Source organism: Theobroma cacao, chromosome 1 (assembly GCF_000208745.1).
Source record: "Theobroma cacao cultivar B97-61/B2 chromosome 1, Criollo_cocoa_genome_V2, whole genome shotgun sequence".
In the NCBI taxonomy this organism is placed as follows: domain Eukaryota; kingdom Viridiplantae; phylum Streptophyta; class Magnoliopsida; order Malvales; family Malvaceae; genus Theobroma; species Theobroma cacao.
This window is the reverse complement of record NC_030850.1, coordinates 1,299,725-1,318,773: the sequence shown is the minus strand read 5'-3', so window position 1 is coordinate 1,318,773 and position 19,049 is coordinate 1,299,725. Positions and strand designations below refer to the sequence as shown.

The following is a 19,049-nucleotide window of genomic DNA, read 5'->3' as shown; positions in this document are numbered from 1 at the left end:
TGATGAAATAATGTTCTAATGACTCAAATCCAGTCATTTAAAACTCATGAACCCCTGAATAAGGCAAGTTGACACTGAGATGTATGTAGTAAAACCTAATAGAAGCACCACTGCAATGGTCTCATGGTTCTTATCAGACACAGTTCTCATAAGTTATTCAAACTTCTCCAAATCTTTTGTTCTTAGGGGAAGGGGGTTGCTCTGCATGGAAACTTTAGCCTGTTGAGAAAACCTGCTAAAACAAATGGTTTGATTCTGCTTTCTTCCTGTTAACTTTCACTAGACTATTAACCTATGTGTTTATTACTGGCACAATGAATCTTCTTTCTATGTCATAATAATTGATGACAAAATCTCTACAGCATCAAGTGATCAGCTGACACATTTTGATTCAGCTTAACTCAAAAGGTGCAACTAAGCTAATATTGTCAAGGCTTTAGAACATTGAACAGGCCATATATGTTGGTTAATCAAATTTAATAGCTACTTGAAGTACTTTTCACCAGGGGAAAAACTTAAAATCTCTGATCAGTGTAAGATAAGCAAAAAAATGTTGCAAACTTGTAATGCATCAGGGAAAAACATTTATTCTATTAATTAACTAAACAAGAAAATGAGTTTGATTTAGAGGAATTTAATATTGACAAAGGAAATTCCTAAAGAAGGGTATTCGACCCTGTACTATTCTTCTCTAAAGTAAATCCTGATTCTACCATTAGTACTAAATTATGGTATTATAAGTATTCCAGGCTTTAAGCATACCAGCTTCTATTGCCAAAATATACTGTCAAAACTTACTTCCATGTTAACATCGTTTCACCCTTCTTCTCTTGCTGATCTTCTTGAAGTGACCACAAAATTCCTTTGGGGAGAATACCCTTCAAGAGGCATATGAGCCTCTATTACATTCATCTTGGCCAAAGTTATCCTACTTTTGAGTATCATTACATCACTTTCTGTCACCTGCTTCTAAAAGGGCTGGAGGCATATCTGGCAGGCATAGGAAGACCAACTGGGGAAGCAGCAATTCTTGCTTGCATCTTACAGGGCTCTCTTTTGACAACCATAGGGGGTGCTTTTTTGGCTTGTTTGCACTTTTTTCACCTAGTAGGCTTCTAAGTAAGTGTGTCGCACTAAATCGTTTGTCATGCTTTAAGGAAGCAAGACGTACAGCAGCCAAGCATTGCTCTTTACAGCCCTCAGAGGTGTTGTTCTCAACTGCTTTTGACTTACTCACCTCTAATTCTTTTCTCCCATAATTTTTTTTCAGCTCCATAGTTGTTTCAATATAGGAGCGGCTGGAAAAATACCGTACTCGTTTTCTTGTCTTACAAATAACAGTAACAACGTTATGATTGAAATACCGGAGTCCCATAAATTACTCGTTCTCTTGTTTCTCCCTCTATGATCAGTCGACTTTAATTAGTTTATGCTTACACTGACCATCTAATCTTTCTGTTCTGCTAAGACTGTTCCATGCATGTATCAGTGCTGAAGACTACTGGTATCATGATCACTTAATATTCTTGATAAATGATAAGAATTGAGGTTGCATTCACATTTTATCTACTATTAATGCTGGCTGATTCAATTTTTCTTTCAGAAAATAAGCTTCTTGCAACAGAATGTGTCATGCCGCTATATGTGCATGCGTTAGAGTAATGTTTGCAGAAATCTTTTTGTGCATGTTGACCCTGTCTGGATTTAGTTTTCACATAGCTTTTCAAACATAATTTGTTGGTTAAGAAAAGGGGTTTGATAATCGGAAGAATGAGGATGTGTATATAAGGGTCTTAGTGGAATGATTGTTTTGCTTCCTGGAAATGAAAGGATTAGAGACGTTTCAAGGTCTCAAGGATTTCGAACTGAGTGGCCTAGATTGGTCTCGTGTATTCTTTAAATGAAAAATGCTTATCCGGAATCAGCAAGAGCAGTCAGCTGTAAGACAACTTTACCTCAATTGACGGCTACATAGACAGGTTGGAGTGGTGTCAGGTGTGGTCTCCCATCATGATTGTAGTAACAGATGCAATGTTGCAAACGCAGAGTAAAGTGGCTTGGTGGAGGAGGCCCATTCTTATAGAACCCCATGTGTTTTGCTGCAGGAGTAGCCCAGGTTTGAATCAGTAGACATTTCCCTTCCACTGAATTTTAGTTTCTAATATCTCCGGTGATGTTGAAAATCGTGGAACAATTTCCAAAGTCACGACGCTCAGAAGATGAACAGTATCTGTCTCTACCGAGCTGCCAGTGGCTGTCCTTTAGCCCCATAATCAATGGCCAGTTTGGGCTGAGACCGTTCAGAACTAGGCCTGCAATGGCAGCTGAAGACATAGAAGGTGGCTTGCCAAAATCTTTCAGCGGGCAGAGCCCAAAACAGGCACTTTGCCACAGCCTGTGATTACCAACCAGCGAGCCAGGCCCACCAGTACACATTCCTTCTCGATTCAGAATCAGGTAAACAGTCAGCTTTCCTGCCAGTTGACTTATTCTATTTTAGACTATCGAGGAACTCCATACATTAAAGTCTCTAATTATTGTTTTCAATGGTCAGTCTTCTCGTTGGAATATCGAATTGTCAAGGATAACAGAGTTTTCTTTAAATATACGTTAAGCTTGACTAGCAAGTCCACCACAAAAATTATTAAAATTTTTAAGGTTTAGGATATAATTTTTTTTGTCTAAATATATGTCCCTGATATCGTCAGGATAAAGGTCAATAAGAGAATCTTAAACAAATCTCTCTTATTAGTACTTAATTTTTTAATGGAAACAGAGTAACTTAGTCAAGCCCTTGGTCTTAGCTCGTTCCTTTTTCTAACTAATTCCTTGAAAGAAGAGGAAAAAAAAAAAAACAACAACAACGTAAGATGAACGTTACCTAGGAAGACCAAGATCGACTGACTGGGTTTTGTTTTATTTTGTTTTCCATGGAGACCAAGTTTGGAGTAGGGCGGTTGGGCCAAATCCACTTAGATTTTCGGTGTGCTTTGTTGCACGTGGCGAAATTATTTCCTTTCATTTGTCAATATTTTTAATTTAATCTTAAATTAGATTCTCAAACTTAATTTTTTTTTAAAAAAAATTATATAGTAAACACTCTTAATTATTCATACAAATGTTAATAAATTATTGTTATTTCTATTATACTCAATTAACACTAACTTAGCATGTTAATACATAAGGCCTAATATCACGATATGATCTTATAATAAATTTTATTATATATTAATATTACATTAATACGACGTTAGTATGAAATAACAAATAAATTTTTTATTAATAATAATAAGATAATAGTTAATTATAAAATTTTATTTAATTTAAAATAAAATATATAAAAATTTAATTCAATATAATAAAAATAAAAATTTATTTAAAAATTTTAAATAATTTAAATTTTTTTTCAAATATTATGTTTAATAATATTAAACATTGATTTCATTATTTTTATGAAAAAAAGAGAGATTTCATTGTAACGATGGGTTGTAAGTCAACTGTATATGGCATTAACATTACTGTAAAGTGAAAACGTGAGGGTCTGTCCCTTTGGTCAATTCCATGTGAATCCAATCGATGTAAATTTCAAGGCCCGAAATCGTTGGACTGTCTCAATCCAGGAAAGAACCAGTGATGGTTCCTTAAATACGTAACCTTGTGCTGAATTCAACACTCCTTCCAATTCTTCTCTACCATCCCCTATTCCAATTCCTTTTTTCCTTCCAGACAAATTCATTCCCCAAACCATAAAATACGTACACTCAATTCAAAGATCGAACGCAAGAAAATTCCCAAAAAGGCTTTCTTTGAGACCCCAAAAGCCTGAAATTTAACTGCAGGAAACATGGAGAGCTCTTCTGGTGAATCCAAACTTGCCAACGCCAGGACAATTGTATCTGCTGCTGCATCTTTTGCTGCCACGGTGATGTTGGTTCGGTCAATAGCACAAGAATTCTTGCCATATGATATCAAAGATTATGTCTTCTTCGGCATCCGAAAGATCTGCAACCGTTTCTCGTCAACTGTCACCATGGTCGTCGACGAATTCAATGGCCTTGTTTACAACCAAGTCTACGAGGCTGCAGAGGTCTACTTAGGCAGCAAAATATCCCCGTCTTCACAAAGATTCAAAGTGAGCAAGCCTGAGAAAGAAAAGGAGTTCATTGTCACCATGGAACGTAATGAAGAAGTGGTTGACATCTACAATGGTATCAGATTCAACTGGGTTTTGGTCTGCAAACAAGTAGAATCAACGAGACATTTTCACAACCCTCGAGATATCAACTCCACATTAAGATCAGAAGTGCGTTCTTTCGAGCTCAGCTTCTCCCAAAAACACAAAGAAATGGTGCTCAACTCTTACTTGCCCCACATTGTGAAGGAAGCGAAGTCCCTGAAACAAGAACGGAAGACGATAAAACTCTTCACCGTTGACTCTGAAAGCATGTATGGCAACTTGGCGGATTCTTGGAGATCAGTGAATCTTGATCACCCTGCAACTTTCGAAACGTTGGCTTTGGATACAAAGCTCAAGGACACAATCTTGCGAGATCTTCAGAGGTTCCTGAAGAGGAAAGATCATTACAGGAAAGTAGGGAAAGCTTGGAAGAGAGGGTACTTGTTGTACGGCCCACCAGGGACGGGCAAATCGAGCCTGATTGCTGCAATGGCTAATTACTTGAATTTTGATGTTTATGACTTGGAATTGACCGATATACGGTGCAACTCGGAACTCAGGAAATTGCTCGTGGCTACTGCGAATCGGTCCATATTGGTGGTAGAGGACATAGATTGCACCATTGACTTACAAGATCGGATGGCCGAGGCTCGTGCTTCACGCTTTCAGGATTATCCTCCTCAGAAACAGGTTAGTTCTCCGATTTCCCCCTTTTTTATCATATGTTTTCTGTTTCTAGTTTTTAATTTTAATCTAATTGTTGGTTGGTTGTTCTACTGCTAGTCCAGAACAACCAGAAATTTGAAGAATAGTTTTCCATTGGCATTGATTCAATTTAGTTCCACATACTTCTTATCCTGTCAGACAAGTGACAATGCTCTGTTTCATATATTAATCAGGGCAGTGGGTTTGAATTGATGGAAGTTTATAGCTGAGTTTTATATATTATCTGTTCCACAATGCTACCCTCTAATACTTCCATAATTAGATTATAAAACAGTAAAATATAGCTAAACATTAGGAGCCAAAATAGTACTAGTATAAATTAGTAAAACATGGTACGAGAAAAGGAGCAGCCCGTTAAAGACCAGAAGGAAGTTTTCAATGCACGCGAAACAATTTTCTAAGGCATTAATCGAACTGGCAAATCACCAGTTATGCACATGCTTTAAGTTTTGAAAAGTACTTTGCTAGGAACGTTCTGATGGGTCGCCTAGAAGCCACATCCTCATTTCTGGCGTTTCTTTGTTTTGGAAGTTAGATTCCTTGAAAGGCCATGCCTCCCTACTTAGGTTGTTGGTATTTGTCATTTGGTAAAGACGACGAAACACTTCACATGAAACAGATTGTCACCACGGGTTCAACTTGTCCATGTTTATAGCAACATCATTGAAAGTGGTTGTCAATTATATAGATTTTGATGAAAGGGTGCAGATAAAGCAAGTTTCAGTTCATCAAATCAGCTTCCAGATTATTTCTGTTGATATGAAACGTGTTTCCACCATATGATTTTTTCTACTGAAACAGGTAACGCTGTCAGGATTGCTCAATTTCATTGATGGGTTGTGGTCAAGCTGTGGAGATGAGAGAATTATTGTGTTCACTACCAACCACAAAGATAAATTGGACCCAGCACTGCTGCGTCCAGGGCGCATGGATGTGCACATTCATATGTCCTATTGCACCCCATCTGCATTCAGAATTCTTGCATCAAATTACCTTGGAATTAAAGACCATGCATTGTTTGGAGAGATCGAGGAGGCAATTAGGACAACGGAAGTGACCCCAGCTGAAGTGGCAGAGCAGCTGCTTCGGAGTGACGATCTTGAAACTGTGCTCCGAGATCTCATTGGATTCCTCAAGGTGAAAAAGATAGAAAATGAGGAAGCAAAGGCCATTAAGAGTCAAGCAGAATCACTAACAAATAAAGAAGCGCAAAGCACAGAAGCTGAAAGAGGGGAACAAAAGGAAGATGATGATGAAAAGGAAACCATAAAAGAGAAGCCTATTATATAATAAAGGGAGTAGTAAATACCATGCTACTATTTGAGATGGGTGGTGCTTCTTTTCTTTCCACTCAATGTTTATCCCCCATCTCATTTCTTTGTTAAAGTAAAATTCCAATCTCAAGCCTTTGTTACAAGTATTAAAAGATTCACAAGTTAAATTAGTTCATACCTTTTAATTGATGCTTTTATTCAGCATCCTCAAGAATAAAACTGTTTTCTTTTTGTCTTTGATTTTCAATATTGATTTTTTCAATCCATTTGGACAAAATTAGATTGGGAGAGGGATTTAAATGTGGATCTTGACCACCATTAATAGATAAAAGCCACCAGGCAATCTTGATTTGTTATTATTAGAGCAGGGCATAGATGACCATCATCTTATAGCAACTCACAAATTACTGGGACGGCAAGAACTTTAGGAAGAATCAATATCCTAGTTACAACCACTCATTTGGAGGTAAGAGTCAGAGCTTGGAAAGATTCAGAGATGATTGCAAAAAGCAGGCTTCTTATCTGTGGAATATAATCTTGAGGCAAGTTATGCAGCTTTGCCATGGCAATGGAGGCAGAGTATAATCAGAACTTATTGAAATGGTTGATTTTTTCTTTCTTTTTTTTTTAAAAAAATCTTAGTTGCCTTCTCTTTGTTCTATCCGCTGTGGATACCTTCACTTGTCATTCACTAACCACTCTATTATTATTGTTTTCTTAATACAAGTTTTTGATTCATTTAAAGATAAAAAATACTAAGCCGCTCGTATGAAGTTTCTAGTTAATTTGATTACCTCTCTTGTGTTTGATATGGTTGGCTTTCTCTTTTTTAAGAGGCTGGTTTGGCTATTTCTTCTTGTTCCATATTAATTTTTCCTGCATTGATGTTACATAATCCTTTTCCTTTTGGGGATAATGGATGTTATATAATCAATTAATCATTCTAGGGTGTATTAAACTAAGAGTACAGTTTATCATATAAATGTTTACCCTTTTGAATTGTTGGGTCTATGGATGGTGAATCTCATTGGCAATGTCTGACATGCATTCAAAATGATCAGATCACGAAATTTTGGGAGAATATTTGACGCATAAAATCATCATTCCAAGGTAATATGTGTATGAAGGCTATTAACTAATCGAGATTGAATTAAATTTTAAACTTGTATTAGATTTGAATGGATATCAGACTGTTATATATACAGAGAAGTAAAGCTGTCATCTGGATTAACATAATCTGATAATCCTTATTTCAAATACCAAAATATCCCTATGTGCCGGTCATGATAAAGGCACCGATCTACGTTTCAGAAACTCTAGGGAAAAACATTTCCACCATGCGCTCCTCCAAGTCCAATAACCTCTCTTCTGAATCTATAATGAACAAATTCCCAAAATCTCTTTCAACCATGTTTCCATCTGCAGCATCAGCTTTCACTACCTACGCCTCAATTAGTACTTCACTGATGCTCTTCCGGTCAATATTCAATGATCTCATACCTGACCCTCTCCGGAGGCAAATCGTCTCTGCTTTGAGTTCCTTGTTCAGGTTTTGCACTGGTAAACAAACTGTGGTTATTGAACAAACCGATGGGATCGAACCCAACCAAGTTTTCAATGCTTCAGAAGCTTACTTGAGCACCAAGATTAGCCCTGAAAGCAAAAGACTCAAAGTGAGCAAACGTTCAAAGGACAAGGCGTTGACGTTCAATCTTGTCAAGGGGCAGAGTATCACAGATTCCTTCCAAGGCGTTGAGCTTAAATGGAGGCATGTTTGTCATGAAGTCGAAATGAAAGGTAATCGTAATGATTCCCAAGCAGTTGAAAAAAGATATTTCGAGTTACGTTTCAAGAAGAAATAGAGGGACATTGTCTTGAATTCTTACTTGCCTTTTGCGTTAAAAAGTGCTGAGATGATTGAAAGTGAATCAAGGGTTTTAAAGATATATACCTTAGGAACTAATCGCTACTACTATTGCAAATTGTGGGAATCCATCAAACTTGAACACCCTGCTACCTTTGACACTTTAGCCCTTGACACAGAGCTGAAAAACATGATTAGGGAAGATCTGAATAGGTTTCTTAGGAGGAAGGAATTCTACAAGAGAGTCGGGAAATCATGGAAGCGGGGATACTTGTTGTATGGACCTCCAGGCACTGGCAAATCAAGCTTAATTGCAGCCATGGCTAATTACCTGAAGTTTGATATCTATGATTTGCAGCTTGAAACTATAAAATCTGATTCAGAACTGAGAAAACTGTTGCTGGCTATTGCAAATAAATCAATCCTTGTGATTGAAGATATTGATTGTGATGCCAGTCTGCCTGATCGTCCAGGGGCTAATGCCAGTGCACATAGGCGTAGTGGTCAGGAAAAGCAGGTTCGTGCTAAAATAAAAAATTTTACTAATTGAATGCGTCTTTTTTCCTGTTGATTTCATGTTAATGCATCTGATAAACCTGAATCTGTACAGTTGACGCTGTCTGGACTATTGAACTTCATAGACGGCTTGTGGTCAAGTTGTGGAGACGAGAGGATCATCGTGCTGACCACCAACCACAAGCAGAGGCTCGACCCAGCTTTGTGGCGCCCTGGAAGAATGGACATGCACATTAACATGTCCTACTGCACCACTCAGGCTTTCAGGATTTTGGCCTCAAACTACTTAGGAACCAAAGGCGAGCACCGGCTATTCAGGGATATCGATGAGCTGCTGGAGGCAACCAAGGTGACTCCTGCACAAGTTGCTGAAGAGCTAATGAAGAATGAGGATGCTGATACTGCACTCGAAGCATTCTTTACTTTCCTCAAGCAGAAGAAAATTGAAGACGATGAACTTGAGCAAGAAGCCTCAAAAGGAAATGAGATTCAAGAATCCAGAGAACAGGAGAAAATTGAGTGCAAGTCTCTCAAGAAATTAGAAACCACACCATGCAAGAATACTGCTTGAGCAGTTGATGATTCTACTTTTATAATGTTATTTTCCCCTTCTCAATTTATTTAGATTTACAAACTATATGTAAAAAAATTACTCATTACTATGAATATAGTTTGGATCGATTATGAAACGTTAACGAATCAATTTCATAAATAATTATATATCAAAATCTAAAAAATATAGATCTTATTGTATGGATGAATACTGACAATGATTAAAAGCTAAATAAAAATAAAAAGTAAATTTTATCTCTAATTTTTACGGTTTTAACTATTCTGACATGATATTTTATAATTTTTTTTAAAAAAAGTCACGTAGTATTAGATGAAAAAAATTAAAATTATTATAAAATATATGTACATATAAAATTTACTTATAAAATGAATTATACTTGATAAAGATATTACCACGTGTGTATTTTGAGAATAAAAGATGACTTTGGAAAAAGAAGTTTTGCAAGTGTGGCCTTGTTTTTTTCTCTTACACGCCGAAAGTTAGCAAGCCAGGACCCATTTGTTCGGAATTTTATATACTGAAATAGACTTGGTCTGTGTGTTTTCACCGAGAAAGATATCAATAGGAGCAAAGGCTATAAAGCTACAAGGGCTAAAGAAGACCCCTTCAGTTTCAATTCTGATCTGTTCTTCTGGTGTGCGCTGCAATAAATAACAATTACCAGTGTTTTCAAAATCCATTGGGATAAAATGACTGACCAACGTATCCATAACGTCAAAAGAAACTGCTGCTAACAGTTTTCATGCTAAAATTTTTTTCTGGGGGGGAAGGGGAGCATTAACAGTCGGATTCTTGATTTGTACACAATGTAGATCTCTTGGGGATTGAAGAAGTGACATTTCATTTAAAGCAGTGAAATCTCAACCCAACTCTGCTGCTAAAGATAAGTGAACACTACTACCCAGAGTGAAGCAGTAAGTCATGCAAGTAGTTTTAATGGAAAATTAGACTAATTGCTAGTGATTACAAGTTTCTTCTCCTGCTGCACTTTCTTCTAGTGATCCTAGGAGACCTACGCTTGTTTTCAACTTTCTGTCTTTTTGATTCTCTAACCCCGAACTTGGTTGCATCTTTGTCCATTGGTTCATTGCCTTCCAGCTTCTTCCTCTTGAGGAGCTTGACGAGTCCTCCGAGTGCAATGTCAACATCTTCACTTTTCATCAACTCTTCAGCAACTTGTGCGGGAGTTATCTCTGTGTTCTTTAGCAAGCCTTCAATCTCATCGAAAAGGTGGTGGTGGCCACGAATTCCCAGGTAATTTGAGGCCAAGAGCCTGAATCCTTGGGGTTTGCAGTAGGACATGTGAATGTGCATGTCCATGCGCCCAGGCCGCAACAGAGCAGGATCTAACCTGTCCTTGTGGTTAGTGGTGAATATGATAATTCTCTCATCTCCACAGCTAGACCATAATCCATCAATGAAGTTAAGCAGGCCTGACAGAGTTAACTGCAGAAAATTTTTATCAGGAACATCACCAGGGTAGTATTTTCTAAATGCCACGTTGAGTGAAAAAGATAACAGAACTACAGAATACAAAAGATGGGGTCCAATTTCTTTGCGATACAAGCATAACCACTACAGTTTCTTCTACATTTGACAAAATCTTAACTCACATTTGAGAATTGCTTGAGCTCAATTTTTTGATTCTAAGCATGGTACAGCTTGAACTAGTTTAATTTAATAGACATTTGGATTTAAAATTGACCCCATAAAACTTGGTTAGGGTCACAATCCTGTACACAAGGATAAAAAGGAAGGCCTCCAAAGTAAACACTATTGGGCTCTGCAAAATTAGCTGTATTTGTAAATAAGGTAAGAGCTCACTGTATGCTGGAGTCCAGAACGAGCATAATCTGTGAGACAGTCTTGAGGAGTAAATCTTCGTTCCAGCTCCCTGTCATATGGTCCATCCTCATGGAAGAGGAAGACAGACTAACCTTTCCAAATGATATGCAAAGGGCGAATAGATTTAATAACTAGATTGGAAATTGAAATTAGAATGAAAGATGCATTGAACCATGACGCTTGTAGTAAGGTACAAAGGTCTAATTCTGGATAGACCAACGAACAATTGTTATGACTTGGACAAGCTAAAAGCCAGGATATTGTTCAATGAACCACAGGACATGAAAAGACAGGTCCGAAAAGGACATCAACATCATCATACATGATGACTTTACATACCAGGAAAGATCTTTTCCTTGATCAGCAATCCACCCTAAACAATTGCCTAATTAGAATTTCTCATTTTGAAAAAATTAGCTTTGTGCAATGAGTGCGTCCAGAGGAGGTAAAGTGGGAATCGACAAGGAAAGGCTGGGAAAGCATATGAAGTGGGGACAGCCCTATTTGGACGGTAGCACCTTTGTCCGGAGCATGCTGAAACACTTTCTCTGTTCCAGTTTCCAGTTGAAACCAGCTTTTTGGGCCAATAATAGTACTGAATGAACGCTTAGTGAAGTCATGTTTATAATTAAAATAATCCTACGAGTTTTAAGTTTAATGTCCTCTAACTCATAAATTTTCTGATGAAAATTAGTATAAACGTGTAACTATCTTTTAATGGTAAAATAGCCAAACCTGTACGTGTTGATCAGGTTGTTTGCGTCCATCCCCATGCCGTCGATCAGGTAGATCAACACTGCAATCAATGTCTTCAATCACAAGAATTGATCTATTTCCTGTTGCTAACAGCAATTTTCTCAAGTCAGAATCCCGCATTATGTTAGCAAGCTGCAAGTCATACACATCAAACTTGAGATAATTTGCCACGGCCGCAACCAAACTTGATTTTCCGGTGCCTGGAGGTCCATACAACAAGTAACCGCGCTTCCATGCTCTCCCAACCCTCTTATAAAACTCCTTCCTCTTAACAAACCTGTTCAGATCGTCCATTACATCATTTTTCACCTCCGGGTCCATGGCTAATGTCTCAAAAGTTGCTGGATGTTCAAGATTGATGGATTCCCACTTTATTCCTCCATAGTTTTGCATGTTGAGCGTGAACATCTTCAAAACCCTTTGTTCATCTTTAACTGCCTTTGATCTCTCGAGAACATAAGACACATAAGAATTTAAGACTATGTTTTTGTGTTTCTTGTGGAAACTAAGCTCAAATGAACGCTTCTCAGCTCTTGGAGGAAAATGATCATTGGGGTTGTTACTCTTTTCTGCTTCTGCGCAAACAAATCTCCACTTAAGCTCAACGCCTTCATAGAAATCAACAATCTTCTCACCTTTCTCAAGCCGAATTGTTAAGTTCTTCTCTTTCGGGGTTTTGCTTATTTTGAGCCTCTCGGTGTTGGGACTGATCCTGGTGCACAAGTAAATCTCCGATGCATCATAGACTTGGTTTCTTGCCATACCATTGGATTCTTCTATAACCAGAGTGAGTATTGGAGAGCGAGGCTTAAAGAAGTACCGCACGGTTGAGAAGAGATAGTTCCGGATAGGGTAAGGTATGAGATCGTTGGCCATGGATCGAAAAAGCATGATGGAGGCAGTCATGGAAGCATAGGCCGAGAATATTGATGATGGAGAAGGCATTTCTTTGGTCGAAAACATGGTTGCAATTGCAGGCCCAAAGCTACAAGAGAAGGTGTTGTTTCAAGGTTCTCAGAATTGAGCTGTGCACAGTGAACTTCAGGTGGTTTTCAATATCATTTGGCTGAGGTGCAAGTAAACTTGTAAAGGCAAAGCTCAGCAGAAGTAAATGATCAGACTGTTCTCCGACTATGACTAAATAAAAAGGAACTGTAACAATGAACAGTAAACATGGATTCTCATTATTTTAATAAATTAATTTCATGACCTAATGTATTCCTTGGAGTACTTGGATGTAGTACGACTTATCAATTGTTAGGTTGCAAAATTTTAAAAAGATACAACTATTATTTTACTCTTTGCCAACCCTGTATCATAATCCACTAAGTTCATCTTTTTTCTGCTTCTGTGATTGGCATTTCTAAAATGAGCAAATTTAATTAATTCTTTCGTTAAATGAAAAGTTAAAGAACTGTCGTAGTTTATTGATTAATTTGTCATTGGAAAGTAGCAAAAGAGATATCCATATTCAAGATTTATACTTTTAACTTGACCAAGAAGCGATTGCTTTTTGAGGGTACGTGTTTACTGATGGCTGGCGGAAGCACACGAGAGAACGCACAAAAGTGAGCTCTCATCCCATCTGATAGCTTTTTCGCTTTAAAGAGAAGGTTGCCCTGCAGGGTGTTTTACAGGTTCGCAGGGTGTGCTGAATCATTGCTTTCTTCAAACCCTTGGGCCTTTTTCTACAAAACGTTTCTTTTTGCTGTGTTTTTCGCAGGTACTTGTCTTTCTTTCATGCTTGGGTACTTGGATTTTGGAGACACCGGCTGGGAAGAAAAGTGTTTTAGATAAGAGAATATTCGATCGCCAACGTATTGCAAATCTTTGGAATGTTACTACACGCTATTGCCATGCCAATGGGCTTTTGTGAACAAGAATCTTATATCAGGTTTGGGCTTTATTACAAGACATCGTGGCAATCATAGTCCCAGGAAGAAGATTGAACGTGCAGGACCTTTTCAGGATTGAGATTTTTACATTTTGCAAGTGACAGGGAATTGGTGTTAGAAGAGATGGGATACTGTTTCGGGCGAATTTACCTGTGAAGCAATACATCACTAATCCACTTAGGGGTCAAAAAAAAGTTTGATTGCCTACCTTTTTTCTTTTTCACGTCATATGTCATAACAAGGAAAAAAACCTTGTCAGGAGAATCTCATACTGTGACCCTTCTCAACTTCTCATATCATCTTATCAATCAGACATTAACGAAAAAGTGACGGTGCAAAAGTCTACAACATCTCGGCATGGGTTTCTTTTTCTTGCAGCAAATAGTTGTTGTAACATCCTTCTTTATTCCCCCCTCCCTCTTCTTTTCTTTCCCTTTTTATTTTTTTGTCTAATCTGGATTAGCATTTCATTATTTGATGAAAAAAAATATGGAGCCAAGCTTTTCTTGGACAATTCAAGCCCTATTCTCTTACTTGTTACTGCTCATTTGGGCCGAATGTTAACATTTATAACTTGAGCACCGACTCGTTTACTTTTGGTTTTATGGTCTTCAATGGGTTCTTGAGGTCGGGCCAAATGCAACATCAAACTGGGATCAGGAATTCCTCGATTCCTTTCCCCGCTCTAGTTGATCGACCTGACGAACGCTACAAAAACTCGTGAAGCCCACTGGTGCATTAGCTACTTTGCCTGTAAACGTCAGCCATCCCTTCGTGCTTAATACTCAAGTTCTCTGGAGTAAAGCCCTGGATTGTTTTTCTTTCTCCTGGTGCATTCAGAAACTGCAGTCATGACTCTTCTCGGGGTTGCTTTCCTTCAGCTGAAAATCAGAGTTGGGAAGCTGTGGTCTCAGGACAAGGTGACTACCGAATTGCCGCGAGCGGTAGAAGTTGTTGACGTTTTTCAGAACATCGTTGTTAAATGGCGCTCTTGCCTAGAACCCAAAATTTTACGGTGCTAATACTGGAAGGAGGTGCTACAAGCTACGTTTTCCTGAAAAGCATAGAGGAAATATCATGCGTGATTATCTGAATCATGTATTGAGTCAATACAGATTGTTGACAAAAGAAGAAAAAGGTTCCAAGGCTTCATAGAATACTGCCAGAGTTTAGTAAGCAATAAAAATCCAAGGATTTGCAGCATCCAGCCACATTTGACACACTCACCGTGGATCCAGGGTTAAAGCAGACTATCCTGGATGATTTAGACAGGTTTATTTCAAGGAAGGATTTATATAGAACGATTGCGAAGGGTTGGAAGCGAGGGTTTACGGTACTCCTGCGACTGGGAAATCAAGCCTTGCTGCTATGGCAAAATATTTGAAATTTGATGTGTTCGACATGCAGCTCACCAGTATTCCATCTAAGTCAGATTTGAGGAAGGCATTACTAGGCGATCAAATTTCATCCTCATTAACTATGTTAATTAGCTATATCACACGTACTCTTCACTTTACTTTAATATTCCCAGTCTTCACTTCACATAATTCATTAGATTCTATTTGGTTTCTTTTATTCTCTAACCAATGGTAGTTACTTTGGTGTTACATTGCCTACTTAATTCCATAGATGGATTGCGGTCAAGCTGTGGAGAGGAGCGAATCGTTGTATTCACCACCAATCAAAAAGATAAACCAGACCCTGCATTGCTTCGTCCAGGCCGGATAGACGTGCTCATTAACATGTCTTACTGCAGCAATCAAGGGTTCCGATTGGTCTCCAATTATCTTGACGTACATGGTCAGCACCCTCTCTTGGAACAAATTGACAGCATTTAAGTGCAAACTAAGCATCTGACTAAGATAATTAGAGTATATATATTTATATACTCTGTCCATTATCCTTTTTATTTATCTCATGAGAATGTCTCAAGATAGATTGTTTACATTATCGAAATATATTTAACTTTTTCCATAATCTTAATTTATTATTAATTTTTTTAAGCTTTGTGAATGTAAAAAGTATTATTATACAAAGTTTATATCTTAGAATATACAAAAATCAAAGTTTTTTTTATAAGTATACATGAATGTCTGAGACAAAGAATAAGAACAGAAGGTTTACATTTTAAAGGCGGTAAACAAACAGAGTTAGCTACGTGGAGCTTCAGGAAGGGATTTCAGTTTGCTACAATGAGGTCCCCAAGTTTTGCCACGTGGAGGTTGGAGGAGCGAAGTTCTGATGAGAAGGAAAGTTATGATGGGTTTGGTGTTTCGAGTCGTGCGCGTTTTCAGAAGCGTGTGTGATCTTCACGGGATGGTGTGCGTAGCTTGCTTTCCATGCTTTCATTTCATGTCCGACTTGCTTTTGAAATTTGGGTGAGGAGTTTTTCTTATATTTTTTTGGGTACTACACAACCTTCCTTACTTCCTTTTTGAGTTTGCGTTCTTCATTCTTTGATTTGTATGCTTTGTTGTTCGTGATTTCTCTCTTTGAGTTTGGTTGGTTTGTTTTACTGTTTCCAGTACTTTGTGCCTTTCTCTGTTTTGATTTTGCGTTTTTCTTCTCCGGGGTTTTCCTTCCATTTTTGATTGTTGTCTCTCTTTTTCCAGTTTTATTTTGTGCTTTTTTTTCTTCTTTCAGGCTTTCATTGTTCTTTCTTGGTTCCATTAGTTATAAAAAATTAATTTTTATTACTCCCATTTAAGTTTGGGTATTTCTAAAAACTAATTTTTCCTTCGTTCCATTATTTATTTTTATAGCTGTGTTTTTGACCTTATCTCTTAGTTGCTGTGAAAGAATGAGCCTTTTGATGTTTTTTTGTTTGTTTACTGTCATCTTCGATCTGTTGATAAAAACCTGTCATGGTTTTTCATTGGTTGTTTATTGATGTGATCATGAACTTGAGAACGTTCAATATGAATTACTGGATAGTTTACATAGATATTAATCATTTGTCTGGTCATCTCTGGTTTTGGTTCTAGCTCAAGTTTTGGAGATTTTAAGTTTATCTTTAAAACAGGAATATAGGTGGAATTGGGAGGATGAAGACTCAACAGTTTGTCCTAGCTCCAGCATTTTATCGATGATTGTTAGCTGAAAAATTAAAAATAGAGCAACCTATGTTTAAATATTTTCTTATCGTTTCCTTCATTAATAAATTTGATTTTTTCCTCTGCAAAATAAACTATGTAAATGTTCTGAATGATTTCTTGGTGATGGGCAAAGACAAGCCCAGCGTCGAATTTAATGAACATCTGATTGTAATTTTCAATTTGTTTTGGTTACTTATTTGTTGCTCATTCATAATCATTTAGTTATTTTATGAGCTTTTATTTGCGTTCATTGAGGTTTTAGGTTAGCATTCATGGTTCATAGGTTGTCAAAAAAGATCTAGACATCTTAATTTAATGAACATCATGTGCAGACCTCTCCTTAGTTTCTCTTTCTTTCTTCCATTGATATTTTTTTGTTCTCTCACATGTTCAGATAAAAGCAAACAGCATAAAAGAACTACAGACTATTTATCTGTGTGCTGCTTTCCTTATTAGTCTCTTTAATATGACAACAATGTAATTATTTCTATAAATAGTTTGTAAGAAATTTATTTACAATAGCACATGAAAGTTACAAAATTGAATCTAATGTGGAGTTGCTGGGTAGTTCTTAACTGATTTCTTTTCTGCCTTCTTATCTTTGCTTCTTATGATTTTAAAAACTCAATTCACTTTTTGCTTTATCCTCAACCATCACGTTACGTTATAGTTTTTTCCTTTTATACGCTTTCTTTTTCTTTTTTATTATCTTCACAGATATTTTGGGAACATGGTATGTTCAAATTCAACCAACTCTAAGAATTAGCTGTAATTGTTGAATGACAAAGTATTGAGGAGTAATGTATTGAGTAAGTAGTATTGCTTTTACATTCTGTTTTGCAAAGGTTGCTAGGAGAAGGGACAAACCCAACGCCAAGGTATGAATGCTTGTGTTTCTTACTTCTGTGTGTTGTAGTTATTCTGTCTAAAATTGTTTGTCAAGAAGAATGAGATTTCTTCATTTGATGTACTTATTTTATGAAATTTTGTTCCAGAGAACCAGCAGATGACAGAACAAAAAGAAAGGTAGAGACATGGTTAGAAGCAACGAAACGTAGAAGATGATTTTGTTTTTTTTCTGAAGTCACTTCCGTAGCAATTGTAGAAAAGAGTTCTTTGTTTGCTTCGTGTGGATGAGAATCATGCAATGATGGCTTGCTACTTAAGTGCATACAATGCAGGGGAAATGAGGCTTCTTACAACATGTCTTCTTTTTTGGTTTTTTGTCCATTTTGAGGCACTTTTGTTTATATATTTTTTAAATTTTATTAAATGTATGAAATTCTCTGTATTTGAGCAAACAAATTTTGTTATTTTTTTCACTTTATTTTTTTGTATGTAACTAATTTAGATATTTATTTAATTTTTTTCAACTTTGTTGTTTTTTTATTATGAAAAATAGGTTACTCTGTACTTAACTAAGTTAATATATAACCGTAATGCTGGAAATACATTAATAACATCATTATACTCTACTACTTATTAAATTTAATCGAAATACTTAAGTTGCAAAATTACTTTAATAGCTTTTATAGTACGGTACAATATAATACATGATAGTCCATATTTTATCCTAATTTTGTTCTTAAGCACTAACTTTTTATAAGCTAAGTGGAAATAAATGTACAAATTTTTAAAGAATCATATAACAATCTTTTACTTTGTGGTTAACATTACAGTAACTTTTGTTTGTAGATATTTTTGCAAATACTTCTTTTAGTACTAACAAATCCAACTCATAAAGTTTTGTCTCCAACCAAATCAATTGTAACGATCTCTCCTTGGTCGCTACCGGTGTTCGAGATTTTCGAAAAATTTTCTTTTTACTAAGTTTCGAATAAGTCTCATTTAAAACTTTCGTTAGATTCATTAAATATATATAATCACGAGCATAAGCGAATATTAATAATTAAATTATTATCTATTTCATTCAAAATAATAACAATTCACGTTTATAAATTAACATTATTTTTCAACATCTAACAAATTTCGTTCTGACGCAATCTTAAACAGCGGAACGACTCAGAGCGGAGTTAGGAAGTGCCTTTACCTACTTTGCGGTGGATCGTATGCACCGAAGATTACACGTTAGACTAATCTCTATCTGCAAAAAAGAAAAATAAGAGGAGTGTGAGTTTCATAGACTCAGTGATCATCATTGATCCGTGAGTAGGTGGAAAGGGGAATCAAACATAAAGATGGAATGTTTATAAACTCAACAATAAGCGTAGAAAATACATTCTATAAAATTGAGAAATTTTGTTTTTATACTTTGCAATTCTTAAAAATAATAATTATCAAGTAAATATGTATGAAAACAGTTGTGT

At 36.6% G+C, this 19,049-nt stretch overlaps 1 protein-coding gene, 1 long non-coding RNA gene and 1 pseudogene across 4 annotated transcripts; 2 read left to right on the top strand and 1 right to left on the bottom strand.

The window, feature by feature from the left end:
• On the top strand, nucleotides 3,621–9,158 carry LOC18610873 (annotated as a pseudogene).
• Nucleotides 9,947–12,885, bottom strand: LOC18610871 (AAA-ATPase At5g17760). Of its 3 annotated transcripts, none has more exons than XM_007046784.2 (3): nucleotides 11,712–12,871; nucleotides 10,956–11,063; nucleotides 9,947–10,577 (listed from the first exon to the last, which is right to left on the bottom strand). In XM_007046784.2, the coding sequence occupies exons 1-3, from the start codon at nucleotides 12,693–12,695 to the stop codon at nucleotides 10,095–10,097; spliced, it is 1,575 nt and encodes a 524-aa protein (XP_007046846.1). In that variant the 5' UTR covers nucleotides 12,696–12,871; the 3' UTR covers nucleotides 9,947–10,094. The 3 variants fall into 3 exon arrangements, with proteins under 3 accessions (XP_007046846.1, XP_007046847.1, XP_017978400.1); XM_018122911.1 differs by having other exon boundaries at nucleotides 10,179–10,577; nucleotides 10,956–11,068; nucleotides 11,712–12,885; XM_007046785.2 differs by lacking the exon at nucleotides 10,956–11,063 and having other exon boundaries at nucleotides 11,712–12,859.
• Nucleotides 13,129–14,152, top strand: LOC108662473. Its single transcript, XR_001928334.1, has 2 exons — nucleotides 13,129–13,369; nucleotides 13,456–14,152. It is a non-coding gene; the product is annotated as an uncharacterized LOC108662473 (long non-coding RNA).

Coding starts and splice junctions, on each gene's coding strand:
- LOC18610871 (XM_007046784.2), bottom strand. CDS start 12,695: ATGTTTTCGACCAAAGAAATGCCTTCTCCATCATCAATATTCTCGGCC. Junction 11,064..11,711: donor AACCTGATCAACACGTACAG/GTTTGGCTATTT, acceptor TGGAAAGGTTAG/TCTGTCTTCCTCTTCCATGA. Junction 10,578..10,955: donor GTTCTGGACTCCAGCATACA/GTGAGCTCTTAC, acceptor AATTTTCTGCAG/TTAACTCTGTCAGGCCTGCT.